The sequence below is a fragment of the Lissotriton vulgaris genome, chromosome 1_2, assembly GCF_964263255.1.
Source record: "Lissotriton vulgaris chromosome 1_2, aLisVul1.2, whole genome shotgun sequence".
Lineage (NCBI taxonomy): Eukaryota > Metazoa > Chordata > Amphibia > Caudata > Salamandridae > Lissotriton > Lissotriton vulgaris.
Window position 1 is genome coordinate 69,421,580 of NC_141686.1, and position 24,236 is coordinate 69,445,815.

Here is a 24,236-nt window from a genome sequence, read left to right on the forward strand (position 1 = left end):
ACTGGTTACAATTCTGGTTGAAGCTTGGAGACAGCTCTTCTGCTGGCCACTGAAGTTGTGAGAATGACTTTAGATCGAGGCGTGTCGGCTGCGCTTATTCTTCTTGACTTAAGCACAGCTTTCCATACCGTCTTTCACTCAGTCTTGAGCAACAGGACGAAATCAATAGGGATCACAGGAACAGCACTAAAATGGCTAACAGTGTTTATGGCCAACTGAAGCTTCCAAATCAGGGACCTTTCTTGCCGGAAACATATAAGTTGGAAAGTGGAGTTCTGCAGGGCTCTTCTTTGAGCTCCATGCTTTTCAACATAACTGTTTGACCTTTTTCAGACATCATTTGTGCCCATGGCTTTACAATTGTGTCCTACGCAGACGACACTCCGATTGTCCTTTCTATATCACCTGACACCAAATCCAACTCTAAGAAAAGTAATACATGCTTAAAATAGGTGACCAGTTAGATGTCCACAAGTTGTCTCAAGTTGAATGAGGTGGTTGACAATACTCATCGCGGAAGAGGTGTTTCGCCGCGGTTAGGGCGACTGACTCCAGAATCTGGGGATCACGGATCGATCCCCAGCACCGGCGGCAGATTAGTCCAGCACCATGTGACTCTGGGCAATAGCTTGCTTAATCTTCCTGATGGCCCCCAGTGCCTAGAGACCCTTACGGGTGATTGTGCGCTTTACAAATGTGGATTATTATTATTATTATTATTATTATTATTATTATCGCTCTGGGATCAAATCATATGGCCCCCTTATCTGGGTGTGTCCCCCACCTGAAGTCAAGAATCATGGCTTTACTTTGGATCGAGATTTGACTATGATCGCCCAGGCTAAGAAGGTGGTGGGTACTTGCTTTGGCCTGTTAGGATCCATAAGGAAAATGCTCAAGTGGCTTTCTGCATAATGCCAGAGGACGGTGGTGCTGTGCCTAATCCTATCATGCCTAGATTACAGCAACTCCCTGTACATTGAGAGTCCTGCTATGTCACAAAAATTGCATGTCTCCCTGAATACCACTGTTCGAGCCCTCTTGGGCCTGCCTAAAATGAATTCTGCACGCCAAGCTCTCTTGCACAACTGTATTTGTTACCTATCAACAAACAAATAGAATTTAAGTCCCAATTCACCGCCCACAGGTTAAAAATTCACCCGATCTACATGTCCTGCAGCACCTCATTACACCACATACAGCCTCTGGAACACCAAGATGGAATGACCTCTCCCTTCTTGCTGTTCCTAGAGTCAAGAGAGCAATAGGAGGGGGCCGCTCATTTGTTTACCTCACTACCAAATTATGCAACTCTCTCCCTGTCCAGCTCAGGTCAAATAACAAACTGTTAAGTTTTAGAAAGCAACTAACAACTCATCTCTTCAGATAAACCTTCAGCCAACACCCTCATAGACAAACCGTTGCTTATCCTCCCATCAGAGTTGGGAAGCTCGAGCTGGGCAGCTAAGCGCTCTACAAAATGGATTAACAAAACATAGCTTAGCAAGACCACCTTAAGGATGAGAGGTCTAACACCCTCCAGGAGTCAACCAGATCCTATTGTGTCTCCCACTCCTGAATTGTTTAGGCCACAGGAATAGCGGGTGAATCTCTAGGAGGGCGATGTGAACAATCCAAATTTGTGTCAGCCACACTTGAAGTCCCCTCCATTTATGTCTGAGTATAGCATGTGGGGTGCAATCAGCTTGGAAATCTTATCAATAAAACCCCCATTTCAGAATTAGATGCATATAGGTTCACTACACTCACATCTTGACTGTTTAGTGGGCCACTAATTATTACATATCTCCCATCTTTATCTTTGATTTTAGTCAGCACCTGGGTGTTCTTGATCTTCCCCATATGAGTACTCTGTGGGAGAAGGCTGATAAATCAGTGCAATTCAACTTCCCCTCCAGTGTTTGATGAGAGCCATGCCCCCCCCCTCATAGCCTCATAGTCAGGTGAGTTTACTACAATTACGCAACATGTATCCCCTTTCTCTTTAACCCCTTCCCCGCGGATGACAAAGCCAGCTCGTCATGGGCGTTACCTGCGCTGCGCGGATGACGAGCTGGCTTTGTCACGTTACGCGGGATTTTTAAAAATGCCGCGCACAGCGGGAAAAGCCGCCGCGGCGAAGCGGTTAAATAGGTCTACACCTTATATAGTTTGATCATATTTTAAGGCCTTGGACATTCCAAGACATCATCTTATACCTGGGTGTCATTCTTGCCATGACAAAGAGAATGTTCCACTCCTGTCGCCCAGGTCCCCTGGTCCCTAGTTCTAACCCTTCCTCCGAGCCCTCTCTATATTTGCATTGTAACAGGATCCTGACATGTACAACCCGGTACACACCCAACTCCCCAGGATAGTGAGGCAACATCCCCCCATCTAAACCAACATTTTTCGAGCTATCTAACTTGGCACAATCACACAGTTCACACTGTAAGGGGTCAAAACTTGCTATCAGGGGCCGGGCCTTATAGCAGTCTTATGATTGATAAATGCTATGTTCAACCCCCCCCCCTAGAGGCAATACATTACAGATCATGTTAAAAACGATGCCATTGTAGAAGGTGGCGCCCTCTGCATCATAAAGGGCAAGCTTCTCAAAGGATGCTTTTGCAGTGGTATCTACTGATCTGGGTGTGAATCTGGGTAGGTCCAATCACCTGTCCAATCCAAGTATCGGGACCAACTCTGTGTCAGTGCCCATGCCTTTACCTGTTTCACCAGTCTGTGTGGGGTCCTTTGATTTGGCAGAATTCTTTATACCTGCAGCCGCCTTCTCTGCCCTGATATTTTCAATTCTTACTTGGTCCTTGGCAGGATAACCCAAACGAGCTGGTTTATTTCTGAGTCTAGCCTGTCTCAGGGGTCACCGGGGTCTTCATTCTCCTCTGTCCTTATCTTGTGGTGTCTGAATCTCCACCTGGTTTCAGGCATCCTGGGGTCCTGTGATGAACCGCAGGCCCTCATCAGTAATTGCCCATAGCTTGGCTAGAAACAACGTTGCATATTTTACACCAATCAGGTGCAGTTGTCTCTTGACTTCATGAAAGAATGCCCTTTGTCGCTGTACTGCAAATGTAAAGTCGAGGAAGATCATTACTTTATAATTCTCTACTCAGAACTCCCATTTTCCATGGGCTTGTTTTAATATGTGATCGCAATCGTTGTAATGAGACAATTTTGCAACTATGGGGTGACCCTGGGCGCCAGGCACAGGTGATCTCCCCGGCATTATGTGGGTGAGCTTCAGTGTGAAGAACTGGGATAGTCACAAAGGACCCACTGTTTCTCTTAGCCAAGTTTCTAGGAAGGTCATCCTCCCTCCATGTGCCCCAGCAGACCCATCACACAAATATTATTACTCCTGCTTTGGGGTACAGAGTCTTCTGCCCTGTACTCTAGGAATCTAGCATCTATCTCTTATGTCTTTCATTTGCTTAAATAATTCTGTAGTGGTCGGTTTTAATTGGCGGCGACTTGTTTGGTTTAGTGATCCTTTCCCTCCATTGTGGTTGTTAAAGAGCATAGGAGTAGCATCACAAACTATGCTGACGACACGCAACTCATCCTCTCATTGGAGGGGGAGCATTCCATATCTATTGAAGAGTTTCACTGCTGTTTGCGCAACATGGCCCAGTGGCTGAAAGTTAATTCTTTGCAATTTAATGCCGGTAACATCTGGCCCAGTGAAATGTCAATGGAACTGAGACCAGTGGAGAGGGTTCGCAATCTGGGTATTGTGTTTAACAACAAGCTGAACATGGAAGTCCAAGTTACTAAAACTGTGGGAATTTGCTTGGCAACCATTAGATCGTTACGCAAAATTCTTCCTCTTTTACAATCTCAAGTTTGGGCTCTTGTTGTTCAGAGTCTTGAGTAGACTGGACTACTGTAACGCCCTCTTGCTTGAATCTCCTAAGTCCCTGCTGGACAGATTACTGAGAATCCAGTCCGCCGCAGCTAAACTTGCTCTGGGATGGCCGAGACGTTCCTCATCCTCAAGGGCTCTTGCAGAACTTCATTGGCTGCCGGTAGGACAGAGAATTAAGTTTAAATCTCTCTGTCTTGTATTCAAAGCTTTGCATGGGACGGGCCCTATTGCGCTACAGAGAATGTTTGAGTGGTACGCCCCAGTTAAAAAGCTTCGCTCTGCCTCAGCTAGATTGGTCAAGGTAGCTAGATTCAGGAAAGCTAGAACTGAGGGCAGAACCTTCACAGTTGCGGCGACCAAACTGTGGAATGGATTGCCCCAGAAGTAAGACATATTAGTGAGCTCTTACCTTTTAGGAAAAGGCTAAAAACGTTGTTATTTCCTAATGTTTAGTTGACATATTGTCCGCCACTAGTTGCCAATACCTTTCTGTTGCTTGCTTTCCTACCGTGTACTTTGAGTTATCTCAGCGCCAGGATGCCGTAAGGTGATAGAGCGCTTTACAAATGGAATAAATAAATAAATAAATAAATAAATAAATAAATAAATAAATAAATTTTGTGCTGAGTGTCATGCAACAACTGGATTTTGGTCACCACTGTGTCCATTTTGCGCTTGAGGGCCTCTCCAGTGCCTTTAATAGCGGCTAGTATGAAGTACTGTATATCTGGCTGTGTTTCCGCACAGCATCCTGAAGAATGCTGTTGTTGCCCCTCGTGGTTGCTTGGTTGGTTGGGTATGCTCAAGTCTTCCATGTTTCCAGCTTTCCATTTTGAATGGCGCCCCATGCTTCTGATGTTGTCACCAGTGTTAGTCATTTGATAAGTCTGCAGTAGTAAATCTCTGGTAGTTCATATGCATCTCCATTGCCAGGAACCCCTATTGGTTCTGTCTAGTGCCCTGTCCTGCTTCTTAGTGATGTAATGGTGATTGTATACAGAGAAATGATTCACTTTTGACTTGGCTTCAGCAGGGGCACCCCTGGCGCCTGCGTTCCCCAATGCCATATTATGACTGATGCAGATTTAGATGCCCCTACTGGTGGTCCAGTTCCTCAGTCCTTATCTTGGGAGTTTCTTTGGAAAAGGGCGCAAGGGGTGTCACCTGCCCTTCACTGTCAGTAACTATTGCACACCTCTATTTATTGATGGAGACAAACCAAAGGAAATGCTTCAGCGGTTTCCAGCCTCCGCCAACTCCAGTTGCCCTCATTGCATATCCTAATAGCCGATGTTGGTTGAGCCATCGCTCCTTTGCAGGCAGCTGGGCCCGCCACCCACATGGCACTGCTCAGTGCAGTCTGGCGCCGGTTACCCCTTCAGGTCCACGTTCTTAGCGATGTGCTCTCCTCGTGGGTCTGGGTCTTCAGCAGCTACTCTCCATGGCTGGCTGTTGTCTGTCTGTGTCAGCCCCTAATCAGTCCACCAGTTCTGTGGCCCTAGCAGCCATCACCATCTTGATATGGGCTACGGCTGCCATAGCTGTTTCCTCAGGACCTTCACGAAACCCCCCAATCTCTGGGTTACCCAGCAGTCTTGGGTGCTCTGTGTTTTGCAAAGCATTTGGAGTGCAAGAGGGTCAATTAAGAAGTTGGAAGTGGCCAGATGTCGGTAGCTCGCCGCGAACGCCGCAATGTGCTTCCTGCTTCTTCTATGCCAGGCCACAGTCCTCGCCTCACCTCCTATGTCTTTGTTCTAAAGTAGACATTAAATAAGAATACAAGTAATGGAACTGCTGGTCATGATTGCCAGTTTGCACCTCTCTGGCACAAACATGCAACATAGGTCTAATAATGTAACAAAATATCAATTGGTTCTGAGCAATCAGGGGGAGGGAGCTTTTTTGAGATTCTTTATTAGTGTTTCAACTGAGTAAATGTTTTTGACAGTGCACATTGTATATTTTGCAAAGTGACAGAAAAGCTTGCTTCCAACGTTTGCTTTGATCTGCAGATCATAGGTTTGAATCCTAAAAAGTTTAACCTAGCCTTCCATCCTTTAGAAGTCCCTTGAGTACCATTTAGTAGTAGAATAACATTATGTGTAATTCACCTGGTCTAGAAATAGTACAAGTGCAGAATGAAACACTATATATAAAAAGAAGATATTATTGTTCCTAATATTACTATTTTGTATTTATTCTTAGCTTCTGATGTACCAGAGCTGCACATTTCAGTGTTAATTTGCTTGATTGATCTAAGTGGGTACTTTCTGAACACGTTTTCTTCTTTCTCAACAGGAATGAAAATGTCTTGCATCAGTTTTGCTGTCCAGCAGCTGATGCTGACCAGAAGCCTTCAACTGCGTGCTCCTTGCCAAGGTGAGACACTCCTGTCATTTTCTCTCTCCCTAACTCTGCCCTATTTCTCTCCTCTTCTTTCCATCCATTTCCCTACTTTTCTTTTTTTCTTACCAGATTTCTAAGTATCTTCCTCTCTTTCTTTTCCCCTTCACCCTGGGCCTGTCAATGAACTTGGATGTGTGCAGTTGGTGAAAGAGTTTGTGAGAGGAGTTGTCTGGTGTTGCATGGTGTGTACTTAGGTGGGAAATCCATGTTTATCTTCATCCCACAACTAAAAAAACCTGAGGATGTGTTGCATTGATATGCAATTAATTTTTCCTCATGGGACAGTTTAGGAGCTAAATTAGATATGCCTTGTTCTTTCCACAGATTTGCTCCAAAGCATCTTTGGAAATACACTAGATTGGTTTTATCCCTATCTCTTGACAAAGCATTCTAAGATTCGCTCTGCTTACATATTTATTTTTAATAATTTATTTTACTTTTACTCTGCACCTAGGTAGAGAAAACTTCAGCAATAATGTCAAGCTGCGCCTTAATGCTCCGACAAAGGATTCTTTATTAGTTTCTAAAAGAACTCCAAATGAGGTCCATCTTGATATTCCTGTGGGAGGGAATCCCATAGTCTTTCCGCTTGCAGTGAGGATTGAAAACCTTACCTCAATTTATGTAAAATCAAATCTTATATGCCGCTGAACGTATGACTGATCTGATATGCTTGGGCACATAGAATCCAGCTCATTACAGCATTTAAAGGCCACACATCTAATGAACAGTATCATTTTGGCTACAGGTAGCATGTCATTTGAAAGTCCCATGGAATCCTCTAGGAGGACAATGCACTGTTCTAACCCCACAATCTTGAATTAGGTATAATGAAGAAATTGATTTTTGAGTGGTCTCCCACACACATTATTGAAACATCTGTTATTGGATTCCGGGTGTGTCTGAAGCTTGTGCTCTAAGGGCAGTAGACACAAATACCATATGCCTCCTCAGCATCAGACACTGGATGCTACACCTATTTATTACCATTGCTCTGTGTTGGTGCAGCAATATCCCTGCATCCATAATGGCCCACAGCTTTTTCACCTTCTTAGCAGAGGGCAGAGACTCTTAATATTTGTTTAATTTTAGGCCTCTGCTAACCCACTTCTGCCATCAAAAATAATGACTAACCTTTTGGCTTTTACTTTGTCATCGCTCTCGAGCATTCTTTTCTGTATGACCTTCAAACAGCTGACTGATATTTTAAAAAGTACTTTGAATTTAGCATATCACCACATAACATCCACTCATCACTGGAACTATGGCAAGGAATGCAAGTGGAAGAGACAAATCCATATGAAAGTTTATAGATAAGAGAGTGGATCTTTGTAGGCATGAGCTTCTGAAAGAAAAGGACCTATAGTTCCTGTTTGTGATCATTGGGATAGAAAATCTCCAAACCAAGACAATGCCTGATTCTTTGTCTCTAGCCATGGGTTCTGTTCTTTAAAATAGTACCCTGTGACCCTTGGGTTCATAGCCTGTGCCTAAATTAAAGAGGCTTTCAGTGATTGCTTACAAAATTTAAAACTGTAATTCGACCATTACTTTTTCTTGGATTTCTTGGAGCTCTAACCGAATGTGGAAATGGCCATAATGAGATTATAGAAATCCCTGAAATGTCCTATCATCTGTGTTCCTGTAAATGTGGACATGGCTATCAGACTAAAAACTGATCACACAATAGGCGTGTTAGAGGGGCCTACAATTTCTTAAATGAGAGCATCACAAGGCCCTTGTTAAGTCATACTAGAACTGCCATCGCCTCCAAATTTCAATTTATGAGCAGTAGAACTAAGCGTCCAAAAATAAGACATTGAGATTTCATCACCCTGATGGGACCTAGAGGGATTAGGTAAATCCAGATTGGATAGAATGTCTCTTTTATTCAGAAGGTCACACGTTGGAGTGAAAAGAGCTTAGTAGCATCAGCAGAGTTCGCCTGGAAGAGAAATGAAATGAGGACATTTTTTAAATGAAAGTAATGTTGAAGTTATTATTCACAGGCTACCTCTCCTTTAGTTCTCTTTAAAAAAAGGGTCTTGATAAGAAACGATAGTACAGTTTTCACCAACCGATAACTGCGTCACTCACCAGGAGAGAAGCAACAGGGAAGAATGTTCAGAGAATTGTGAATTCTGGAGCGTCTGTTCATCTTAAAGATGTTTATGAAGTCTTTGCTTCTTTGCATCACTAATTAGAAGGATTTGAGCTGTGACTGAGCTTTCATCTCACTTGTTCAGGTTGAAGCACACGTGTAAAACACTCTTTACCGTAAGGAAATCCTCTTACTCACCCTGGGTAGAGTACCTGAGTACTTAAACTACTATTCAAAGATGTGCAATTGATGTCTGGTGTTAGTGAATTTCAAACAGCAGTACTGTGGAAAAGTAATGGGATTAAAGAGCCACCCCAAGTTGTAATAAAACAAAAAGCCGTAAGTACCACAAAAATGAGATTAAAATGGTAAAGTGAACCTGGAGATGTAAACCCCTTGGATGGATAAAGATCCCTTAACCTATTTTACAACAAATAGAATATAAAAATTGCCAAAAACACAAGAAAAAGAGTTTTACTTTTTCACTAACAAACTGCTCAGCTGTTGATTAGAAAAGTTAAAAAAAATCTTTCCCAAAAAATATTTTGTTATCAAAAGAATTATCTACAGAGCACAAGATTATTCGGCATTCCTAAAGTGTTTATGCAGGTTAGTGAGGCTGCAGCAAAGTTAATTACATTAGGAGAGCCATAAAGTTTCATGGTGGTGATGTTGCTTACTTTCCAATATATATAGTGCCACTTCATCAGTTGAGGGACTCTTCAAGACTAAGATCATACCGTTTATCCGCATAGCACCTGGCGAATCACCAAAAGCCGGGCAACTAATCAAAGTGCAAAGTGTCTTTCTAGTTCTCCTTCAGGGCGTGAGATAGGAATTCTTCCCATCAAGATGCAGACATCTCTGTATCTCAGACATTTCACCTCCCAGGCACTCCAGGCTTGGTAGACATACTGAAACAGCAGGCTACAAACTCCACAACAGCCCACAAATGTAATGTGCCCATAAATCAGCGTATTGGCTCTAACAATGATAGCAAGTCCTTAGTCCATCAACTAGTCCTGTAGCAATCAGGGCAGGTTTTCTAGTTCTTCCTATGAGTGGAAATGCAAATATGCTCCTTTTTCATGAACTTTACAAGGCACACTTTGTCGGGCAGATAGTTGTAGAATAGCAGATTAGGATGGTACAAGAGTTGCTCTTAAACCAATCCCTAGTTGTTATTAACATTTCACACACACAGTGTTTATAAAGTATGAGGTGATGCAAAAACTTGGAGAAGTGACCTGTGGTCAAGGAAATCTCAGAGACTAGGGTTAGTCCCTAAAACATAAAATAGGCCTACATTTGTACGAAAACAAATGTGTGGCACTTCCAAATATTCAAACAGCCTGCACACAGCCTTGGAGAGTAGCAGGCAGGAATTCTGACAGCTAATTGAACCAGAGAGCCCAACAAGGTCCCCGTTAAAAATGGAGAGGTAAGAGTGAGTCCTTCACGGCTTCTTGTTTTGTTATGCTTGGGGCCCAGAATTTCCTCTCCTACTGTGTCTCCTGTAGTTACAATACTTTTAAAGCAAGAAATTCTGACAGCTTCCAGTGGAAGTAACGTGCACACATACTCAAGGTTTTTACTTCCGGATCATTTGTGAATTAGACTCAATTACCAGGTTTTTTCCTGAATTAGAAAATGTAATTATGTTTTTCAAATTTGAGAGATGTATTGAATCAAGTCTCAACGTTTCGTTCTTAACAGTTGCCACAAATCAAAGTATAATAGTTAATTATCATTTCAGGAGGGGTATAGTTGTGTGTGATCTGCAATTGATTGATTAGCCCACATTTTATTGGCTTTTGTCAAGAGAAAAACCTTTCTCATTCACACACATAGGTAGGTAGAAGAGGCCTATGTGGAGAAGGCGGGTCTTAAAGCGGTTCAATCACAACAGTGTAATTCAGAGCAGATGGAGAAGGATACACGAGTATGGTCACAAATTATATGAGCTGTATGGAATATGTGAAAGAGAGGGCCCCATGCAACTGAACATAGCTTGAGGACAATTGTGTGCAATAGGAGCCCTGGAGAGAGGGAGCAGTACAGTTGTGGTAAAAACAAGAGGTATAGGGCAATACATGCATGCATCAAAGTGGGCAAGATGCAGAAAGGGTGTGAGATGTACTTCAGAGAAAGATCTTCATGGTTGCCAGAGAAGTCTGCAGGGGGTGTTATGAGTCTATTGAAATATCTGCAAGGGTGACATGGCCTTGGGAATGCTTGCCTCATAGACCCTGAGTTGTGCCATGGAGTTAAAATCCACAAGAAGTGAGAGGTACACTGCAGCAAAAGAGATACACATAGGATGAGATGCCTATTGGTAGAGAAAAGTATAGATTGAAGGGATCTGCCCTAGGAGTGACTTCTGTCTTAGGTGCCCTTAGCACAGAGACGTACCATGGGACAGAGATCCGCGGGAGGTGCCCGTGCAGCGGTGTTGGTACCATGAAGGCTGCCTTCAATGAGTAAAAATCAAAATGGAAACAGCCTTCAATGCGCTGGGGGTGGTTCCTGGTGTGCTTTGATGGCGGTGTTGTAGCATCTAGTGTGAAGCTGCTCTAGTGGGAACAATTGCCATTGTGGCGTGGCTGAAATGGGGGTCTGGTATGTTGTAGTCCCATGAGCATTGCCCCATTAAATGTAGTTCCCACTTTGATGCCTTACTGGGAGGGAATAGTTAGAAAAATAAAATACTTTGAACCGGAATGCAGTGAGTGAGGGAGCAAAACCAGCAGTCCTAAACCTTTTCGATTTAAAATGATGTATGTTACAATGCAATTTGCAAATACTCTGGCCATTAAATATTCTAGAAAGTCAATGGCTGACTACTGAAGCGGCCCTTCATGAGACACGCTGGAAGCTGTCCCCCAAGAGGTTTCTTAAAAACCTGGACCAAACTGTTATATGTGCAGAAGAATATTCACATACATTTACAGGGAGCTTTAAGGAGACTTTATCAAAATATTCCAATACTTTCATGGTGTGGCAATCTATTTGGATCCTGGCAGGTGTGTTGGGAACTTCACATCCTCAGTCTCAATCGGTAATGCTTTAGAAGTGCAGTTTGTGAATATCATTCTGTAGTATGTTTGCACTTCTTTTGTAGTACTACAAAATGTAATACAATATGCAGTTTGTGAATAGCCCCCAGGCCCTTCAAATAAACCCTATTGTAGTCAAGTAACCCTTAACGTGTGCTAGATTCCTATTGGAGATGGAACAACATTATAATCTATTAAATCAATCATAAGATGTGCTTGTTCAGTGTACCTCCTGAACTCACGTTTTGAAAAGTGCTCTCATATGGGATAATAAAGTAAAAGGAGGCTCTGAAATAAAATGTCTGCCTAGGATCACACAATTTGGACATGTTGGGAAGCTGGAATTGATTCCAAGTAATCTGGTTTCCCATTTTGAAATTCAGACACCAGATTCTCTCTGTCCTTGTCTTTCTTGTCTTACATCAAAGATCACTGTTCTGTCTTTTATTCTGGGACCATGATGAAAAACCGACACAGGCATAGCTGACCCAACTTCCAGGCCAGAAATGCATTTATTTGGGGATGTTACACCCCAAACACCCCCCTGAAGCATCATCTCTGCCCTTCTCCTTTATACCTTTAGCTCCATTTTTCATATTGATTGATTGACCTTAACACCTTCCTATTCCCCAATCCTCCCTCCTTCTCTATTTACTTTTGTTTCTATTTTCCTCCTCACTGGTCTCCTCTATCTTTTGCCTAGCTCTCCAATTGCCCATGAAGTTTCAATCTCCCCATTACCCCCTTGTCTGCTGTTTTTTTTGGTGTATTCAAATGTGATTTTTCACTTGATTTCACACTCCTCATTTCCTTCTTTTCTCTCTTTTTAATTTTTTTCCTATTTGTAAAAATTTTTCTTCTTGTCACTTTATTATTTTTTCTTCATTTATTTCTCTGTGTCCCTCTTTTTTGTTCTTCACTCTTCTTTCTATCTCAGTAATTTCAGTTTCCATCCTCCTTCCCTTTTCAACGTGCTCTTTCTTTCTTTGTTGTTTCTAACTTTCATTTTACGTTTTATTCACTTTGTTTCCGTCCATATTTGTATTTATGTCCTCCAATTTACCTTTGTTTGCACCTTCATTCTTTCTCATACTTTCATTTGATCTTCATCTTTTATTCTTAATTTTCTGTCTGTCTCTCTCATGCTCTCCATTTTGTTTTTCCTGTCACTTTATTTATCCTTAATTTTCTTTCTTATTTCCTTCCTTTCATTTCCACTTTCCATCCCATTTTTCTCTTTCCTTGTATTTAAACCTTTCCTCCTTTCATATTATTTTCATATTGCTTTCCATCTTTACTACCATTGTTTGTCCCATTGTTCCATCTTTCCTTTCATCTTCCCTCCCATCATTATTTTCATTTACATTTTCTTCCTTCATTTTTCTTTGTGGCTTTATTTCTCTGTTCTCTCTTCTTCCCTGTTCTCTTTCCTTCATTCTTTTGTTCAACCTTTCTTTCTTCATTTTATTCTTTTTGGCATTCCTTTCTTTCTTATTTCTTTTCCTATTTCTTCTACCCTTATTTTTGTCTTACTTAATTTTATTCTTCCTTTCATTCCCTTTTTCTGTTCCCTTTTCATTCGTTGCTTCCTTTTCCGTCTTCCTCTACATCGTCAATTTCTGTCTCTTTTCTTATTTCCATATTTCTCTCATTATTTTAATTCTTTTTTATTGTGTTTTTCTTTCCTTCTTTGCAGCTTTCAATTTTTCCTTTTTCCTTCCTTTCTTTTTTAAATTTTCCATTCATTCTTCCTCTTCTTATGTCATTCATTATTTCCTTGCATCTGTTTTTTCTCTCTTCTTTTCTTCTGTTGCACTTTTCCATATTTACTTCGTACTATTCATTAATTCCTTCTTTCTGTGTATTTTTAATTTATCTCAGCCTTTCTTTCCATTCGTCTTACTTGTTGTTCGTGTTTTATTGCTGTCTGCTATGTCTCTTTCTCTTTTCTTTACTTCTTCCATCTTTCTTTCCTTCTTTTCATTTTTATTTTGTTTCTCCAACCATTTTACTTTCTTTCTATCTATCCTTCCGTCTATATTTCCTTCATTGCAGCCTTCTTTCAATCCTTCTTCCCTTCATTCTGGTTCATTCTGTGATCTAACATGTCTTCCCTCACCTTTTTTTGTTTTGCATTTACATTATTTCTCTTTTTCGCTATCACATCTCCAACCATCTAGCGTTCCGTAGGAGTCTGAAAACCTGTCTCTTTTCCAATTAATTCCCCTCTCAATCATTTTTTTGCTCCCTTTAAGGTTGATGCCTTCTTTTTGCCAAGCGCCCTGAGACCTTTCTGGTGAATTGTTGCGCTATACAAAAAAAGCCTTTGACATTGACATATTTGCTTCTGTTGGCACACCCTGGCCGTGTTATGGGATCATCTTTCTTGCAATGTTATTTATAAGTCTTTACTTCACTCCCAAGACCTGGAAGGCACAGATCATAGATAAGAAGGGCCAGAAAGAATTATGCAATCTGCCTTATGGCAACACCTGCTAAAGCTAGTCCAGCGGATGCTTGACTTTGCCGTTGTACTGCACAAAGAGCAGCTTCCAGTGTGCTGTCTGTAGTAATTCAATCCAAACGCAGGTTCTGAGTTACAGCTTTTAATGAAGGAATGACAACTTGACATCCACAAGTAGAAACAGGCAGTTAACACAGGAGCAGCTCACAGCAGAATGAGCTCAAGACACAGCAGCATTCTAAGTGACATCAAAGGTTCTAGAAATGACATCAAATAGGAATACTACACACCTCCCCCCGAAAAACAAAAAAAAAAAAAAAAAAAACAATAAACCCAAAAACAAAAAGAGAGGGAAACATAAAAAAAAAAACATTAAGAGCAAACGTAATCCTTGAGCCTTACAGGAACATGCTTTACACGAGAACTACAGCGTAAATTAACAGGTTGGACTGAACACGCCTGAGAAACAGAATTCTGAGGAACAACATCAAAAGTATTTTGAGAAGCGGTATCATGAGTATTTTGGGATCCATCATCATGAGTGTCGGACAAGGCAGTCTGAAAAGGAACATTGTTAGGACAAATTCGGGGGAGGGGAACTTGGGAAAAATGCAGATTGTCAAAAGCTTCATGGGAACCATGAAAACCAGAACCAGATGGCTTGGGGTCAGACTGGACAAACTTCTCATTTATGACACTCGACTTGCAAACAGAGACACGCCTAAAATTCCAAATCTTACCGCCCTCAACCCTGACAGCTTTGCTGAAAACTTCCGTAACCTTGACAGGGGAAGACCACCTGGAAATGCCTTTAGGGATGATGCCACCAAACTTTACTCTGACTAAATCACCAACAGAAATTTTGGGCGAGACAAATTTGGGGGAAGAGTTCCTAACCATTTTGTTTTGGTATTTACCAACACGGTCTCTAATTCTACTCATATCCAATTCTAAATATCCAGAGTCCTTTGACTTCAACCACCAAGGAAAGATTTTGGTACCAGGTTTCCTGCAACGCAACATTTCAAAAGGGGACAAGCCAGTAACAGAGTTGGGGGACATCCGATAGGTAAACAGAGTAGCTTGTAGAGCTTTTTTCCATTTTAAACCACTCCGTAGAGCTAATTGGCAAGATTCCTTAATAACTCTGTTAAAGCGTTCTACCTGGCCATTTGATTGGGGAGAATAATTAGAAACTCTTTTGTGGAGGATACCACAAGTTTCAAGAAAAGCAGAGAAAGCTTCGCTGACAAACTGCGGTCCATTGTCAGAGACAATTTCTTCAGGTAGACCTTCTCTACAGAATACTTCGTTTAGAAATTCAACAACGACTTCAGAATTAACTTTATCGACAATTTTGAGTTCGGGCCATTTGGAGAAATAATCTACAAGTACTACAGCGAACATGTCCTTACCTGACTGGTAATTAAAAGGACCGATGATATCAATACCTAACTTCCTCCAAGGTCCACAAACAAATTCAATAGGGGAAAATCCAGAAGAAATGGGTTTCACAGATTTGTCGCTTAAGGAACATGGAGAACAATTCCTTACCCACCTATCAACCATAGCGTCTAAACTGGGCCACCAATAATACTCTCGGATTCTTCTTTTAGTGGTGGACATACCCATGTGACCTTCATGGGCCAATCTACAAATAGATTCACGGACGTCAAGGGGCGGGACAATTTTGTCATCTCTGTAGACCATGTCATCTATTACTGACAGTTCGTCTTTTACTTTGAAGAAGGAAGCTAAATCACCACACAACTTCCGCTCTTCAGGCCAACCAGCATGCAAAAAGGACTTAACCTTGGTAAGAACCTCATCGTTACGCATGGCATCAGACCAAACGCTTTCAGTGATGGAATTTTCTGAACCCTTACCACAAATTAAATTAACATCAGAGAGGGAGAAAGCAACATCACATTCATCAGAGATAACCGTATTGGGAATTTCTTTGACAGGAAGACGTGACATGCAGTCTGCATGTACATTAAGCCGTCCTGGAACATAGACAACTTCACACTGGTACTCCTGCAGTTTAGCAGCGAGACGGGCCAAACGGGCGGTGAGAGTTCTGCCACCCCCAGCTGACAACATGTTGACAAGGGGTTTGTGGTCGGTCCTCAAAGTGAATTTTGTACCCCAAATAAATTGTCGAAAATGCTGAGTAGCCCAAGTGCAAGCAAGGAGTTCCTTTTCTATAGTAGAGTAATTAAACTCAGCATCTCTCAGAGTCCTAGAAGCATAGGAAACAACATATTCACCAAAACGATCTCTTTGCATCAAAACAGCACCAAGTCCTACATTGCTGGCATCTACGCATACAATGCAATCTTTATGGACAGAGAAGGGTTTGAGGAAAGGGGCATTAACAATTTTGCTTTTCAACGAATCAAAGGAGGTTTGCTGTTCTGTACCCCACACAAACTTGGCTTGTTTCTTTAGCAAAGAGCGTAAGGGATGTACAATGGTAGAATAGTCTTTCACAAATTTTCCATAAAATTCGGTAAGTCCTAAGAAGGATAATAGTTGTTCCTTCGAAAGGGGAGTGGGGGCATCAGTGATACTTTTTACATGATTTAATTTGGGTTTTATGCCATCACTGGAGATCTCATGCCCTAGGTATTCAACTTTAGATTGTCGGAATTTGCATTTGTTGAACTTTAGAGTGAGACCTTTCTTCTGCACATTGGACAGTACGCAATGCAAATTATGATCATGTTCCTCGACATCAACACCAAAGATTAAAATATCGTCTTGGAACGCAATAGCCCCTTTACAATTGAGAAGAACCTCTTTCATCAGGCGTTGAAACACAGAAGCAGCACTTGCGAGACCGAAAGGCATGCGCAAATACTGGAACATGCCTTCCGGAGTGACAAAAGCTGTGAGTTTCTTCGAGTCTTGGTGTAACTCCACCTGATGATAGGCACTAGCTAAATCGATGGTTGAAAAGACGGTAGCGCCAGTGAGAGAGGAAATTAACTCATGGATATTGGGGAGGGGATGCTTGTCTACCCAGATCTCCTTATTCAAGCTGCGGAGATCCACACATAGACGAAGCTCACCAGAACTTTTGAGTGATAAAACAATGGGGGAAACCCAAGGAGATGATTCTATGGGTTCAATAATTTGTTTGGATACAAGATCACTCAAAATGTCTTTTAACTTCTCCCGATAGGCCAGTGGAACATTCCTGACCCTGTGTCTGACAGGAATGGCATTGTCATTAAGCATAATTTTATGCTGAAAGTCAACAAATTTACCCAAAGTGTCTTTAAAAACATCAGGAAAGCATTTTTTTGTATTTTCTACAAACAAAGAATTATCTTCAGCATCGCAAATACTTAAAACATAAGGTTCTCCCAAGTAGACTGGAGGGTTTGCATTGGGATCAAGTTTAATGCCGAGTAGGCGTTGATGTGGCCAACTAAAAATAGCAACGCCTTTGGTGGCGACATAAACTTTCCCTTTAGCAAAACGATCAGCAACTTGAAAATCAGCCCAGAAGAAGCCTTCGATATTTATTCTCTTACCAGTGTAACCCCCTGGAGATATGTCGGAGGTCAATAATTCTCTATCCCCCCAGAGACTTTTAAACAGATTCAAACCAATGATGGAGTACCATGAACAAGAATCCATCATTAAAAGGATAGGCTGGTTATCAACTAAAATGGTAAAAGAAGGAAATTCTTTCTGTTCTGAGTCATCAACAGATAGAATACAATTAAAGCTTTGTAAAACTTCTTCTTCTTCTTGGGAGATGTAATTGACTCTTTGAGAAGAACGACAGACGTTTGAAAAATGTCCTTTTCTTTTACATTTTACACAGACTCTATCCCAAGCTGGACATCCTCTATAATTTCCAACATGGTTAGAGCTACCGCACCTGTAACAATAAATATTTTTCCTGTAGGAGAATTTATTTTCAGCAATAGTTTTATTCTCAACAACTTTCTTCTCATTGTCTTTTTTGGGAAATGACTTGTTGGAACTGGATGAAAAATTTTGATTTCTTACTAATGCGACTTCAGTTTCAGTGACTTGAGACTTGGGTGGTTGACCTCTGATCTCTGAAACAAACAATTCGGATTGCTCAATGCCTTTAGCTATATTGATGACAGAGCTTAAAGAAGATTCTGTACCTAACCAGAGTCTTTCTTGGATTTTCTTACTCTTGGTGCGCATCATAATTTGATCTCTGAGCACTTGTTCGTAAGAGATGGTCTCAAAAGCACAAGAACAAGCTAGAGATCTTAAAGCAGAAACATAATCCTCGATAGATTCATCCTGTTTTTGAATTCGGGAATAAAATTTAAAACGTTCCATAACTGTATTTATCTTCCTTCCAAAACGAATTTTCATTTGTGCACATGCTTTTTCAAACACATCTAAGTCTCCAGCATCATCAAGTGATGGAAGATTGTCGAATTCTTTAATGCCAGCTCCACCAAGACAGTGTCTGAGAAGAGCTAATTTGCGTTTAGCGGAGCACCCATCTTTCTCTAACACCTCAACATAGGCTAAGAACATAGGATGCCATAAATCCCATTCAATATTAGGATCACCAGCATTTTGTAAGAAATGAGGTGGCGCAGCAATGTTGGACATGTTTAAGTAATTTTTGTAACTGGGATAGTCTGGAAGATGGTGGTAAAAACGAGAGAAAAATAAATAAATAAATAAATAAATGTAAGATTATATTCCAGTACCTTAATATCAGTGAACAGCAGGAAAATGAATCCGCTTGAAAAACGAGGCAAAACGAAGGAGATATGAGGAAAAGAAGAGCGTCTTCGTGAGCACTGTTTTCCGATGTAAAATGTAAATAAACAAAATGGCGGCACGTCGTGACGTCAGACGTCTCAAGGTTGAAGGTGATACCCACAATGCAGCGGAGTTCCGAGGGATCGGAGAACGAAGATGGAAGCTTTTGAATGTTGCTAGGCGCTTCTGAGTTGCCTAGATGCTGCGGGTGCAGGCAGAGCGGGTGCAGAGATTCCACGCGATTCAAAAGATGCGTGCAACGGAATCTAATACCCGGTAAGAGCAATAATCGCCAAAAATGAAAAATAATTGTAGAACTCACGAGTCGCTTTCTTGCATCGGAGAATGGCACCATTTAAAGGCAAATTCAGCGGTGTAGAGCTGTAGGCAGGAAACAAGCTTCCAGAAGCAAGAGTGAACGTTGTCATTAAAAGAAGTCTTTATCTTGAAAGTAGTAGCTGTAGGTACCCAGTCGTCGCCAGAAATTATGTAGTAATTCAATCCAAACGCAGGTTCTGAGTTACAGCTTTTAATGAAGGAATGACAACTTGACATCCACAAGTAGAAACAGGCAGTTAACACAGGAGCAGCTCACAGCAGAATGAGCTCAAGACACAGCAGCATTCTAAGTGACATCAAAGGTTCTAGAAATGACATCAAATAGGAATACTACACTGTCACAGCAGTAAAGGTGGTCCCTGTAATAAAGGGAGACAGGCTCTGTGATACCACTGGAAGGCGGATAGCTGGTCATGGGCTGTCGCTGCAATAAGGACGGCTACCTGTGCTCCACTGCATGAAGGCCCTCTACCCGTGTTCCGTCAAGCAGTAAAGGAAGCCCTCAGCCTGCCATCACTCGGGAAAGAGTGGCTACAATGTGACATCACTTCAGCGAGAACAGCTGCCAATATGAGGTTTCCGCAGTATGGCAGCTTCAGGGGCCGTATTGCAGCTAGTGCCCTGAGATGGTGATGGATGTGCAACGGGGCAATGAGTGCGCTGGCCAGCTGGTTGCACCTCTGGGATACTATGGTATTACAAAAGGGCCCGCAGACACTTGAGCCGACCCCCTCTGTAATACTAATAGCACTGGCACACATGTAGCACTAGCGCTATCTTCAGAAGGGGTTCTCTCATTTGCATGGGGGGGCGTGGCCCTATGGTAATGAGGGAATCACTTTGAATCTGCGCCCACGCCATATTATGGACATGGGCGCTTTGGAAGCGCACCAAAAATGCGCCACACAAAGGTAGTGCACTGTCAGTGTGCCTCCTGAGGGCAGCCTTCTGGAGGGGTGAAAGAGGGTCCAGTGGACCCCCCAGACATCCACCTACAGGAGGGTGATGTCACTCACTGCACCGGTATGCAGGGGGATCTCTGTCCCCTGTTTAAAGTGCAGGCGGGTTCCCGCCTGCACAGAGAAACACAGAACAGCTTTGAAGATGCACTGTGTATTTCAGTGAATGCGCTTCCCACAGGGCCGCGAGAGTTCACGGCTGCCCTGGGGGCAGGGTATGTATCATAATAGGGAGCATTGTTCCTGTGTGCGTCTGGCGTACTTGCTTAAAGGTACACTGTGGCACAAACAATGACAGTCCGCCCTTTCAGTAATACGTGCTCTGGTATGCCAGTTGAACTACCCCCACGGGTGTATTTCTGTTTCCCCTGAGTTTGTGTTTTAATTTTTGTATCCAGAATGTGTTGTGTGAGGCTGCTGCGTGTGATTTGCATACGTTTTATGTGCTGACCACTCACTGATAGTACTAAAAATAAGGTTTTCACATCAGAAATACAACCAAAAGCATATTTGAAGTTGCTTGTGTGTTTGTATGGTTGTTCGATGTGCAGCCAGCACTTCACTGTCAGCACGACAATAGCACCCAAAAGGTTCAGTTCAGCTACATTTTCTCTTTTCAAGCCCCTGGAGAGTTCCATCAGTAACTCCTGTATAAGATGATAGTTCACCTATTGTCACTTACTACTTCGTCACAGATTAATAGATAGGCATCTATCATCTGTAACATCATAGTCGCTGTGATGTTAACAGATGCTGACTTGTATCTCCAGAGTACGATGCTTAAATGGACCAAACCTTGTTTAGCGAATACATCATCTATGGGAGATTATACCGGCAGAAGCAAAGGCATTAAACCTTTAAGGATGAAACACAACCATATTTTAATTGTTTATAGTGGGCAGTCCTTAAGTAGAATGCCAGTGGAGGGGACAGTGTTTCTTGTTAGGTGTGGTGCACTGATTTTTCAGTTTTGTCGCACTGAGGGTGGCGGTCCAACATGTCGCTCATCAAAGACATGACAAGAGATACATGATTTATAAAATGTGAGTTGTAACTATAGGCCATATATTCAAAGCTTTTTTTGTCAAAAAAAATCTCTGATTTTCAAAATCAGAGCCTTTGCAACTGCAAAATAGCTTTTGTGTATCTTCAAAACCCAGATTGTGATTCAGTAACTTTTTACTGAATCGCAAAACAGGTACCGTAGCGGGTCGCAATTTCAGGGGGCTCCCAATCAGGCCAAGACCAATGAGTATTCGTAAGATATGGGAGACTTGGGGTCCTCTCCTCACATTCCGCAGTAGGGCACCATCATTTTACGTTACGCCACTGAAGACATCTCTTCCACAAGGACAAGTTGTCCTTTGGATGGTCCTTCCATTTTGTTGATGGCTTTTCAGGAATTTGTTTACATCACAAAGGTTTCCTTCTGGTCTTTCACCTTAGACCCTATGCTTCTTCAGCTAATGAACTTGTGTGTAATCTATATGTCTGTAGCGCTCTAAAACTTTACATGGAAGATAAAAACAAACCTTTGAGGACTCCTAGTAGCTGTATGTGACTTGGAAGATCTTTCTTGTGGTATCAAAGCACTGAGACACGCAAGGGTATTTGTGCGCTCTACAAATTGCTTAAATAAATAAATAAATAATGCAGCTAAAGACTCTGTTGTAGTTGGGCGGGGATGAGGGGACAAAGGGATTGTCCCTTGATTCCTTGATTTTCACTGTCTATTAATTTAGAGAAAGTCACACTCATTAGACTTCAAGCTCTTTCCACCAGAGCAAGGACATGGCTTTGTAGGGTAACAATGTGGCTACTCCACTTCCTTTCTCAGGGACCATCGTAGCTGAAATCAGCTTCTTTTTGTGACGCTGCAGCTTTTGACCAGAAGTTCTGCACAACTTGTGGACATCTTGTGTCTCCCCACCCAGTGATAAGAGTCTGGGAATCAGATTCACATCATTTTGAAAGGGGTCCGTGTAAGATTGCAGAGTAAAGAAATATTACGTTTATGGGGTTTCTGGAGCTGGTGTTCCCTCCTCTCCCACATCCATCTATATACTCTTTCAATATGAATGTGCAATACCACAACCTTGTATGTTGAAAACAGAATGCAGAAACTGGGTATGGTTGATGGTGACACCTGGGTAAATGATGTAGCTCAAGCACAGACATACGATCCCCCATGCAGGGCCCAAAAATGATTTAAAGTGAGAGTTAATTCTTCCAAGCTTCTTCCTGTCCTGCCTTCAATGGATGCAGTTCCCAAAGATTTGTAAAGGCGGGAGCAGAGGACTAATTTACGGATATTTCAACGGTCTTGTGATGACTCTGGAGGCACTAAAGCACCACTAAGCCTACCTTGAGAGGAGTGTGTCTGTGAGAGAAAGGGGCAAAGGGAAAAATAAAATAAACATGAAAAATAGTCAGAGAACATGAAATGATGGTGGAAAGCAGGGTCAGACTGGCCGTAATGGGTATCGGGTGTATCCCCGGGAGGCCGGAAGATTGGCGGTTTTGCAGTGGTGGGGTCTATTTTGTTACTAGGGGCCGGTTTTGCAGTGCTGGGGCCTATTTTGTTACTAGGGGGCGGGTTTGCCGTGGTGCTGCAATATCGGCCCACAGTAACAAAAGCAGCAAGCAAGCGTTTCCCGCCTCCCGGGGCCAGGCAGTGCTTCTCCAGGAGCTGATCCGAGAAAATTGCTAGGGCTGCTTTTGGTTCCCAGTCCAGCCCTGGTGGGAAGAATAACACCAGAAATAAATAAAAGGAAGCAGGGGAGTGGACCTCCTCTTTGTAGAAAGATATTGGTGACTCAGTAGCTAAGGGACGTGGACAGAAATCTGTCACATAGTTAATATAAAATGTTCACACTTTAATTTCTTTTCTGTTGTTTTCAAATAGAAATGTTCCCTGCCTGACGTACACTCTGCAAGGCTTGCGTTGTTGTTAATGTCCTTTACCATCCAGTTTTTAATTAGAGTTTGCTTCATTAGCGCCTTCGCGACTCTCTGTGTCCTAGATTAAATGGTGTGCCCGCAGTTCATTTGCGGAAAGTCAGATCTTCGGGACTGAGCAGAAATCCCTTAGCTAAAGACCCCGGCTGATCTTTTCTGTGCCTCATCAGTCTAAGCCGATTAAAGAGATGAGGGAATCAGAGGCGAAACAAATGCTGCATGCACCCGGGCATCTTCAAGGCTTTTCCCTCCATTCCAGCAAGCGCTGTCCGCAGCCATTTCTCCTCGTTAGTCTATCTCATGTAGGAAGGAGGTGGGAGCCGAAGGATTTGCCCAGAAGACAGCAGGGGAGGGACACTTTCCAGTGTAAAATTCATACGTATAAAGCTGTGCCTCCCTCACATATACTTTTTAGCATTGGAATGTTTCCAGTTGTTTGGAGTTCTGGTAGGCAATTGGAATGTTGAAAAGCCATTAGAAATCCAAATTTCCATTTAGTTTGCGCTGGACAGCTCAACTATGACTGGGATGAATCAGTCCAAATTCATAATGACCCATAAGAATTTGAATGGTGTTTGTAATTGCGGCTTCAGGTTATGAGTTCACAGTTGAAAATGTAAGTAATAATCCTCTTTGAATGTTTTGCCTGTTTACGGAATCCCATACACTAGTATGACTGGACTTAGACCCTAAAACAAAAGGAATAGTAACTGATTTGTTAAGGAGGGATTGTTTTGTTGTTGGAGTATTGATGTGTGCATCATGAACCTGTAGTTCTTGTATTAATGGGCATTGAAACACTGCATAATACTGGCGCAGTAAATAGACATCTTAGTGGGATGATGTCTGTATCTGAATCAATGATCTTTTATGACTCATGCAAAGAAAAAATGGTCTGTTTTTGTCATATTCAGTTTCATAGCTTCTGTATGCTTCTGCCACTGTCCTCTTACAATATGTAATCTCTGTTAGACCTGTCATTTAAAATAGACCATTGACAATAGTGTCCTTTAGCAGTCCTGCAGGAATAAAATGGCTTCCCTTCAATGGCACTACCCTTTCTTGGTGGAGAGTGTGCTGGAGGTTGCGATGACAGTAATCCATGAATCAGTGAAGCTTGGGGTTCAGATGGGAATTTACAGAGTCTTATTGGTCAAGATTATTGTTGGTCCAATGGAAGGCATGGCCAAGGGCGTTCGACTTCTGTGTACTTTGAGGCTTACAGCCAAATAATTTTACCTCTATCTTATTGAGTTCCAGATTTTTGGATACCCTTTTGGCAGGCTGAGAG

At 42.2% G+C, this 24,236-nt stretch overlaps 1 protein-coding gene across 4 annotated transcripts in view; it reads left to right on the top strand.

Annotated features, from left to right (window-relative positions):
• Nucleotides 1–24,236, top strand: part of IQSEC3 (IQ motif and Sec7 domain ArfGEF 3) — a 976,838-nt gene that overhangs the window by 262,778 nt on the left and 689,824 nt on the right. For all 4 annotated transcript variants that reach the window (XM_086952823.1, XM_086952826.1, XM_086952824.1 and 1 more), the window contains exon 2: nt 6,188–6,268. In XM_086952823.1, the coding sequence (XP_086808949.1) occupies nt 6,188–6,268 (81 nt within the window). The remainder of the gene's footprint in view (nt 1–6,187; nt 6,269–24,236) is intronic.